The 10986-nt window shown below is 33.9% G+C and overlaps 1 protein-coding gene across 4 annotated transcripts in view; it reads right to left on the bottom strand.

Moving 5' to 3' along the window:
- Window positions 1-1299: 1299 nt before the first annotated feature.
- The window catches only part of MINDY2 (MINDY lysine 48 deubiquitinase 2), a 74384-nt gene continuing 64697 nt past the window's right edge, over window positions 1300-10986 (bottom strand). For 2 of the 4 annotated variants that reach the window (XM_045786540.2, XM_045786415.2), the window contains 2 exons: window positions 9347-9541; window positions 1300-5774 (listed from right to left, as the gene is read on the bottom strand). In XM_045786540.2, the coding sequence (XP_045642496.1) occupies window positions 5649-5774; window positions 9347-9541 (321 nt within the window). In that variant the 3' untranslated portion in view covers window positions 1300-5648. Of the gene's footprint in view, window positions 5775-6616; window positions 9092-9346; window positions 9542-10986 lie in introns of those variants that run through there. The other 2 variants (XM_045786473.2, XM_087859198.1) reach the window with 2 other exon arrangements.

Here is a 10986-nt window from a genome sequence, read left to right as displayed (position 1 = left end):
GCGCTAACTTTAGGAAATGACTTTCGGGTACCTCTACACGTGTCACACGTGAAGATTATCCCTTCTGCTGACTGCTGTGTAGCAGTCATACATCGGTCTTCTATCATCGTGTCCTACTTGTCATGTGTGGGTCTGTGAAAACAGTGGTGGTCATTTTACTGAGGAAAACTGATTTTTAACAAAAACCATTTTTCATATCCCCATCTTTAAAAATCTGTAGACCTATGATATCTCATGTACTCGGGAAAAGAAAAATGATTACCTCATACAACTAAGATGTAAGAAGGAATAAAAACTGACAAAATTGTGACGCACCAGACAGATCTTCCAAGATTAAATGCCAATCTTAGTCTTTAAATGTATTGTTAGTTAGAACTACTCTACAGGGTATTTAGTGATAATGCCCGTTTGCACAGGTCACTGATTTGGGAATTGAAACGGGCAGTTTCCTGACTTCCTGTTTAAAGGTGTTAACTCCTAGACCCAAAGAAGCCAGCATCACCTTCAGAAGAATTTTGCTTTGTGCATCCTCTAATCTAGGAGGCATCTCTGCCTCTAAAGCACGATGTTGCAGTGAGGAAGGATATAAAGTTTTTAAAGTTAATGACAAATTATTAAGTGACTTGAAAAAAATTCTTAAAATTAGTATCAAATAAAGTAGATGCATTATAGAATAATAATAGAACTTTTTGTCTTTTAAATCTACAGAGATTTATAGTTTAGGTTTTGTATTTCTGCCGTGGTATTTCAATAGCTTATCTCGGGTAGTACCATGTTCTCAAAAATACCAAGTTATAGGCAGAGAAGTCTAAATCTCAGGACAACAGGACGAAGCTGAACTTGGTAATAGTTCAGCTATTGTTGAAGACTTTGGCCCAATTTTTTGAGTTTAATTTTTTTAGATCAGAAAAGTGAAATGAGAAACCAGGATACTTTATATGTAAAAATACATATACGTATTCACAATGTATTAAACTCTAATTTCTAACAGCAGAGACACTGGGATTAAGTAACAGACATGTGTGAATTAAAATTTAGATAGATCTTCAAAAGAAGTTCAAATTACCTGGGTCCTGCAGTCTGTTCCTCAGACTCCGTTATCTCTATTTTGCAGTTTTTTTTGGGCAAGAAGCCTTTGATTTTAAACTTTAGTTCGTTTTAAAGTGTTACCTGAGAAAAGTAACCTCAGTTCTTCATAAGATTTTCTCAGCAGCTATAGAAATGTTGGATATCAGTAAAAAACAAAACAAAACAAAAAACCACTATATTCCCAGAGAACCAAAGAACTCTGATTTTCAGTCACTTTCTAAAAGGAATTTATCTGCACATCATCAAATAACATTTTATACTAAAAAACAGAAATAATTCAAATAGCCCTAAAAATGACAGCACTTAACAGACCTAAATGAATTCCATCCATGCACAAAAGTTTACATATATGTATTAGTAACCTAATACCACTGTACTTTGTTCCATGAGAAAAAGGCAAAGAGAATCTAAATATTTAGATATATGAAAGATACTGGAAAAAATAGACTTTTAATGCTTCTTATACTCTCAAAATACTCTCAATTTTGATCAAAACACAAAAGCAACCACAAAATACATTTTAGGAAGTGATGACGCCATACTCAAAGACAAGATAATTCTACAAATTTTAACAGCATTAAAAAAACCGACTTTAAGAAATATTGTTATTGGGAAAAAGATGTGCACACTCAAGAACAAAAACTATAATATTTATGATTATTTAAGTAATATTCTGAGCTTATACTATGCCCTTGATTCAGGAGTGTAAAGCACTAAAAAAATGAGCATCTTTTACATATTTAGAATAAACTGAGGCACAGAAAGTTTGCCCCTAGAAAGATAAAAGCCAGATTTTTAGACTAAAACAGTTCAGACTTCCACATTTCCACATTTGTATTTCCTTAAAATACAAATTACGTACATCTTTAATGCTTCCATGTTATTTTATCAAGTATTAGTAAGTTTGCAATGATAGTTTAAGTTGTATGCCCAAGTACTGTATGATAGATAAAGCCTGTTAAGTTTTCCATCATATTTTAAAATAACTGGTATATTTAATTGGAAATTAAGTGAAATGTAATAATCGATTTGCTTTTTTGTTTAAAAGAGTTTTTTTTAAATAAATGAGTTTGAGGACAGTTCTGGAAATTCTTGCCTTGACTATTTCTCCAGTAGGACTTTACAGATATCTGCTTCATATGCCTACATTAATATAGGGACTATAACAATTCTTCCCTTAAATATCTATTTGACTTCTAGTCCTCTCTCCTCTCAAGATCTCTCTTAGTGACCTGAGCTGGTGATTCATAAAAACAAGTATTAAGGTTTTGTGAAAGTACAAAATGGTGAATGTTGGGTTCAGTCAACTAATCTCTGATACTGACTTGCTTAATTAGGCTAAGATCAAGAAGTATGAGGAAGAATTTGAAACATAATATGGGATAAGTTGCCAAATACTAGAAATATGAGACACAACAAAATATATTCCAAAACGTAATCCTAAACTTAAATCTATGCCTCATTCGACTGCAAAACTGACACCTTGAAACATGGAAGAAGTCACTTCACCCAGGCACACTGGACCAGCATATTACAGGAGCAGGCAATGCCAATTTTAGCTGCCTCAAACTGCTTAGTGTATGTATGTACCTATGTATGTGTGTGTATTCTTAAATGGTAATTCTTAAATTTGAGGGAAATTTCCCAGATTTCTTTAATAGAAGTCATGGATCCTTGCTTCAGAAATACACAGATACACACACACACACATGCACAATGCACACACACACATACACACACACACACGCACACAAATACTGTTAAATGTTGATAACCTACTGTAAAAACTGTAAATTACAGCATTAATTCAATGGGATTACACATCAGGACAATTTTCATATTGGTAACAAAGACTGGTCACTAAACTGCAGAAATAGCCTTTGAAAGTATAAGAAAGTATAGTGACCATATCCACTCATTCACATCTCTTTTGCTGAATCTAATAGTGATTGGTTGATGCAAATGCATCCTTAATCTAGCCTATAAATATTAACAGCAAAAATGTTTAAATTCTAACTTCTGCTAGCAGTTCACGTAACAGTTTTCAAGTACTACAAAACACTGAAGGAAAGACTTGAATATACCACTATAGAATTCCAATGTACCCAAACCAGCAATGAAATGTCTGAATATATAATTTGTCGCCTTAAGCAAAATATAAGAAAATAAAAGACACAATAGCTCTAACCTTCAAGGATGGGAAACCAGTATCTCCAAGAAGTTTAGGAGAACTGAACATTTAATTTTTTTCCTCACAGTAATCAAAGCTAACATTTTATCATTATTACTCTTGGTATATTAAACTGAATTCCAGGAATGTAAGAAAGTCTGACTTGGAAATATTACATAGAAAAAAGGTTGAATTAACAAACACATTACATTTTTTAGTTATTTTTTATAAGTATACATTGACGTCTACTTATCTGATAGCAGCACTGCTGGTTTTGAGTGAGTTTTTTTTCTTCCAGAGGGAATGCAGAATGGCAGTATTATCTTTGGAACAAATTAAGAAGATAGTAACAAATAACAGAATAACTTTTACACATATATTTTTCAAGGGTAATAAATAGATAAGTATATAATTATGGAAAAATATGCCTCAAATATGCTTTTTAAAATTTCTCAGGATTTACCGTTTTGCTTTTTCCTATTAAAATATAATGCACTGTCACTACTATCTGTTCTAGGAAAAACAAACCCTGAGGTTTGAGTTTCCTCCTTCAACCAATAGAGTGATATCAAGAGTAAACTTGTACTAAGGTCAGCTTGCTTGAGCCAACAGAGAATTCTGTAGTACATCTGATTACTTTACCAATGTACACATATTCTAGGTTACTAACTAGAGACTCACCAAATATTTTGTATCAAAGTTTTATACCCTAAACAGATTCTCTGATGATTTATCATGCTAGCATAGGAAATCTGAAGGAATAAACAAATGGTATAATATAACCAGACATGCAATACAGAAGGACATGACAGAAAAGATATAGCTTGACCCTGGATTTCTCCCTTAGAATAATTCCTTCCATAAATAAGACTTTACTTTTTATTTTTACATATAGACTCATCCTATAAATAGTCTTGGATCATGGAGAATGTTAAAGACATAGCTTAAGAACACCAGACCACATTTTTTTGTAGTCTATTGTCACCCTAGGCCACAAGAACATTCTCCAAGTGGATGCTCAGGTTAGATTAAGAGGCTCTTAAACAAATTTACTGAGGCTGAGAATGTAAATCACATAACTACTTGCGGCAGCAATAGCCTTTTCAAAAATAACTAAAACAAACTTTTAAATATAAAGCATATAAAAAGGACTATTAAGGATAGTAGAAATACAGGAAAATATGTGTTGCCTCATAATAAAGTTCAATAAATATTTCTTTCTGAATCCTATAAACACTACAAGATGTTATAGGTCTATTTGGTTCCCATAAGTTAAAAAAATCCGATTGCTTTTACATAAATTCCTCCCAATTCTTACCAATTTTCAAAGAGTTTTATTAATGCTTTTTCACTAGACTCAGAGATTATTTCGAACTTCCTTTCAGAAATGTGCTTTTTTGTTGGCTTTAATAAGTATACTTAATTTTCCAGCAAATGAACATGATTTAAATTTTAAGGTTCAAGGTAATTCTAGAAAAAGGTAGACGTTGAACGATCTGCTTTTCCACATGCCATATTTACAAGGCCTAGCATCCACTGTGGTTTCCTTCCTTCCTACTCAGTTATCACACTATCAATAAATAGTAACTGTCGTACAAGTTACCTATATTAAGGATTTCAAAATTCCTCAAAATTTGACACTACAAAGTCATTAATATCTGATTTTGATAGAATATGAGTATTAGTGTTACGCAATTTTTTGCTACTGGAAAATAAATGCAAATTATTTTTTCTATCTAAATTAAACCCAAGCTCCATTATCAGTTCTCAAGATAATATCTAAAATGTACATTCCTAAAGAAAGGTAAAGCTGTTCAAGGGCTGAACTAGTCCAATTCAGGATTAAGGGTTATTTATTTCTGTTATTTTTTTGTCTTGGTTCTTTTGTGTTGTTGTTGTTTTTCATTTTACATCCCTACATTAAACCCCTGGTTTCTCTTGGATTAGATCATAATTTATCATTGTAAAAGTTAATTTCCGAAACTATTGTGCTAATATTTAGATTTCAGGAAGGAATCAGACAAAATAAGTTACCTCCATTCATTGTTAGAACAGAAGATAAAATAGCTTACTAACTGATAGGAGTTATGAATGTCACTATGACACAAAATTTGCTGTGATTTGCTTATTTGGCTACAAGTGCAGTATTTTTCATGAATGATAACACACAGCATTTCCAACTTGTAACATGAAACTCCAGCTCATAAAGAGTGTACTGTGTGACTTGAAAAAGTCTGATTGTAACTAAGTAACAACCTTTCCCCTGAAAAACATGAGCAAAATCCATTGGGAAATCAGGCACAGACGGTATTTATCGGTTTTTCTTCCTTTCCTCCTGTGGTTTTGTTTCTCAAGACATATAGACGCATCCAACAGAATCCAACACTTGTTACAAAATGACACAGCTATTTTTGTCCTTTTCTTTCTCTTTATCTTTTTCTCGAGGTTCCTTTCGTTTACGTTCACTATTCCCAGGTTGTCTTCTACTTGGAGAGGCTTGTGCTGGCTGGCTTTGCTTTAAGAAAAATAAACAGGAAGAAATTACCTCAACTTTCTAAGGTGCTTAATTATAGTTATCTAGAAGGAAAAACCACAAGAGTGAAAGGAATCATTAATGGAAAAGTTATTTGTACACAGAGTTGTTGTGTTACATGGTATCTGAGGAACTGCCTCTGTCATTTTGGACAGATCTAATTAATGTAGCCATTGTTCCAAGTAAATGGAATTTCAAACAAATAATGTATAGGATTATATTCCCTGAAACCTCAAATTCAAGAAATATTTGTGTTAAAGTTTAGAAAATGTTAAAGAAGGTGACGTTTGGTAAATTAAGTTCCCTAAGACCTCATTAAACTATAATAAACCTCATTATTATAATAAACAGATTTTAAAGGAGAAAAATGAAAATCCTGAGAACTTTGAGTGTGAAATAAGTGTATTCTGTGAAATAAGAGAACATAAGAGAATGTTTTTAGTGAAAAACTACTCATGACATGGTAGGTTTTAACTTTTAAGCTTGGAATAGTCAATGTTTGAACCAGAAATAGAAAATACTTAGTTTAATGGAGACATCTACGTTTAAAGTTTCATCAGACCTTAAAGTGCACCTTGTTTTCTTGTATACCCAAGTCAAATGAACCGTTCTGGCATGGTATAGTTAAACATAAAAGAAGTAAGTATTTTTTTCATTTAATAAAATGAGATTTAATATAAAGGAACCCACTTAATAGTCACATTTTCAGTGCTTAATACGTTTAACTAGGAAAAGTGGAAAGGTGCTAATAACCTTTGTTGAATACTTAGTACACGTCAGACACTGGGTTAAGTACTAACATTATTTGTTCTTATCCACAAATCTAAGAGTTAAGCATTATCTTTTATTTTCAAGATAGGGAAAATGGGGCTAAGAGAGGTAAAGGACTTTGTCCAAGGTGTTACAGCTAGCAAGGGGAGAGACAGAAGCAGGAAATACAATCCATGTCTATCTGGCTCTTTAAGTCTACATTCTTCCCAGCAGTACCTCATACCACCCTCTAATTGTTACAAAAGACTTTGTTCCCATTGGTTTATATTCTTTGGAGCTATTAACAATTTAAAAAATACATTTGATTCAATTGTACCAAAAATAATACTTAGAAATAAACTTAACCAAAGAGATGAACTCTGATGAAAGAAATTGAAGACAACACAAAGAAATGTAAAGACATTCCATGCTCATGGATTGGAAGAACAAATATTATTAAAATGTCTATACTACCCAAAGCAAGCTACAGATTTAATGCAATCCCTATCAAAATTTCAACAGCATTTTTCACAGAATTAGAACAAACAATCCTAAAATTTGCATGAAACCTTTACAAAAGACCTTAATGGCCAAAGCAATCTTGGAAAAGAGAAACAAAACTAGAGGTCTCATAATTCCAGACTTCAAGCTATATTACAGAGTTTTAGCAATCAAAACAGTATGATTCTGGGGCGTTTGGCTGGCTCAGTCAGAAGAGCATGCCACTCTTCATCTCAGGGTCATGAGCTTGAGCCACACGTTTGGTGTAGAGATTACTTAAATTAAAAAAAAAACACAACAGTATGATACTGGCACAAAAATAGACATATACATTAATGGAACAGAATAGAAAAAACACAGAAATAAACCTACAGTTATATGGTCAACTAATCTTTGACAAATGAGGAAAGAATATGCAACAGGAAAAGGTCTCTTCAACAAATGATGCTGGGAAAACTGGACAGCTACATGCAAAAGAATGAAAATGGACCACTTTCTTACACCATACATAAAAATAAACTCAAAATGGATTAAGGACCTAAATGTGAGACCTGAAGCCATAAAAATACTAGAAGAGAGCACAGACAGTAATTTCTCTGACATCAGCCATAATAACATCTTTCTAGATATGTCTCCTGAGTCAAGGGAAACAAAAGCAAAAATAAACTATTGGGACTGCATCAAAATAAAAAGCTCTGCACAACAAAGGAAACAATAAAACTAAAAGACAACCTACTGAATAGGAAAAGATATTTGTAAATGACATATCTGATAAAGGGTTAGTATCCAAAATATATAAAGAACTTCTACAACTCAACACCAAGAAAACAAATAATCCAATTAAAAATGGACTGAAGGGGTGCCTGGGTGGCTCAGTCAGTTGGGCGTCTGACTCTTGGTTCGGCTCAGATTGTGGTCTCAGTCGTGGGATCGAGCCCCACGTTGGACTCTGTACTCAGGGCAGAGTCTGCTTTGGATCCTCTCTCCCTCTCCCTCCTGCTCACTTCCTCTCCCTTAAGTAAATAAATAAAAAATAAAAAAAAAAAGTTAAAAATGGGCAGAAGACATAAACAGGCATTTCTCCAAAGAAGACATACAGATGGCCAACAGAGACATGAAAAGATACTCCACATCAGTCATCATCAGGGAAATACAAATCAAAACCACAATGAGGTATCATCTCACATCTGTCAGAATGGCTAAATTCAAAAACATAAGAAACAGCAAGTGTTGGCAAGGATGTGGAGAAAAAGGAACCCTCACGTGCTGGTGGGAATGCAAACTGGTGCAGCTACTGTGGAAAACAGTACGGAGGTTCCTCAAAAAATTAAAAATAGAACTACCATATGACCCAGCAATTACACTACTGGGTATTTACCCAAAGGATACAAAATACTAATTCAAAGGGATACATGCACTCCTATGTTTACTGCAGCATTATTTATAATAGCCAAATTATGACAGTAACCTAAGTGTCCACTGACAGATGAATGGATAAGAATACGTGGTATATACACGATGGAATATTACTCAGCCATGAAAAAGAATGAAATCTTGCCATTTGCAACAACATGGATGGAGCTAGAGAGTATAATACTAAGTGAAATAAGCCAGTCAGAGAAAGACAAATACTGTATTATTTCACTCATACGAAAAATTTAAGAAACAAAACAAAGGGGGAAAAAAAAGAGAGACAAATTGAAAAGTCGACTCTTAATTATAGAGAACAAACAGATGCTTCCCAGAGGGGAGGTGGATGGAGGGGGGGTAATGGGGGGAATAGTGAAGGGGATTAAAAGTACACTTAGCTTCACAAGCACTGAGTAATGTATAAAATTGTTAAATCACTATGTTGTACACCTGAAACTAATATAACACTGTATGTTAACTACACTGGAATTAAAATTAAAAAAAAAAAAACAAAAAACTGAAGGGGCGCCTGGGTGGCTCAGTCGGTTAAGCTTCGACTCTTGATCTCAGCTCAGGTCCTGATCTCAGGGTCGTGAGTTCAAGCCCCGCGTTGGGCTCCACACTGGGCGTGGAGCCTACTTAAAAAACAAAACAAACAAAACAAAAAACAAAACTGAAAAATCTTGCCATCAGAAACTCAGGAAAAATAATTTCACTAAATGAGAAATACATTAAGATAATCACAAACTTTGACAATGCCATAAAACCTATGGGTGCTAAAATGCTAACATAATTGAAGAGTCAATACCTAATTTAAAAATATTTATCTCAGAACAAATGTCTTTGTTGCTAAAGTGATCATGGTATCTAAGAATCCGAACACTAGAGCTTACCTGGGCCTGTGTAGAAGCAGAAGCAGCAGCTGCTGCTGCTTGTTCCTGCTCCTGATAATATTGAGAAGCCCGTCTATCCTCCTCTTCTTGGAGTTTCTTTGCTAGTTCCAAATCACTGATTCCTTCAGGTATTTGTTCCCAATTGATCTCTTGGCTCTGCTGTTCTTGTTGTAGAGATAATGCCATAAGGTAGTCCTAAGAAATTAAATTATAGCCATCTTTAGCTATGAGATTTTACTCAAGAACTGAGGAGTATAAATCCAGAGGTTATACCTACAGAACTATGAGAAAGGCTTTTTAAAAACATACCAGAGTTTAAATATAAAAACTAAAGTTACCTAAGTATTTCTGTTTGAGTGCTATAATTTCAGGGATGCTGCCATTGTTCTAAATATTCTTGGAATTCCTTTTTTCTAGAACTAGCATATAAGGCATTCAAGAAAGCTTTAACTCACCTCAAAAACAAAATCAACCTCCCCCCGCCCCCAGCCCTGCAAAACTCCCCCTAGGGGCATCTGGCTGGCTTTGTCTAGAGCATGTAACTCTTGATCTTGGGGTCATGAGTTCAAGCCCCACATTGGGCGTAGAGCCTACTTTAAAAACAAAAAAACCAAAATAAACCTCCCCCTATTTATGAAAGAAACATGTCTGTAGAAACTTGAGACAGAATTAAAAAGTGTAAATGAGAAAGTTAAAAATACCGTATCATCATACAAAGATAACTATTGTTATCAACTGATACATATCCACCTAGTTTTTTCTACATTCACATACAAACTCAAACACATTTTCCAACCCCCACTAAATGTCATAAGTTTTGTTTAAAAAAAAAATCATAAGAATTTTCGAAATCATGTATTAAATGTTCTTCCAAAACATGATTTTTAAAACCAACATAGTTGCCCATCATACAGCGATACTCAATTACTTAACCGCCTCCTCCTTCCTCCCATAAACACCGCCAATTATTTCCTATGAGAAAATGTGATGCATCTTTGAAGGTTATATTATCTAACATCACACCCACGTTTATTAAGAATTAGTACTGAATGGAACTTGACTATTCTGTGCATCTCCCCCAAACTATCCTCAAAATAAGAGAATGTTAATTAGCCACAGAGGATATAAAAAAAGGTTGTAGCCTATGAAGACTTTGTACTACCTAGCACGAATATGTTACTAATAGGAAGAATTTGTCATTCAAATTTTTCTGCTCACTTCTTTAAACTGCTCTTTGCCAAGTCCCATAGTCTTAAATCCACTCTTTCCTTGCACCTTTCACAGACACTATGCTATATCTTTTTTTCTCAGCATCTTACACCTTTACTACTGTAGCAATCTATTGGTTTACCTTCATTCCCTCTGCTCTGATATTTTCTACATGCAGTGTTAGAAAAATCTTGCATGTTTCTCTCAAGTAATATTTTTTAAATGCCCCTATAAAGCTTCTGAAGGAAAATGAGCATGTATTTGTTATAGCTATTTGAATACTTAACTTCCAAGAGTCCTAGAAAGATCAGCATTTGTTTGAATCGCATATTCTTCCGTGTGCTCATAGCTTACTATTCAAAGTACCATTATAGAACTTAACATATACTTATTAGTTGGTCAAATATTTGCCTCTATGTTAGACTGTAGAA

The sequence above is a fragment of the Ursus americanus genome, chromosome 36 (assembly GCF_024610735.1).
Source record: "Ursus americanus isolate L20-20 chromosome 36, mUrsAme1.1.p, whole genome shotgun sequence".
Lineage (NCBI taxonomy): Eukaryota > Metazoa > Chordata > Mammalia > Carnivora > Ursidae > Ursus > Ursus americanus.
Note: the sequence above shows the minus strand (reverse complement) of the source record. Positions and strands in the feature narration are given on the sequence as shown.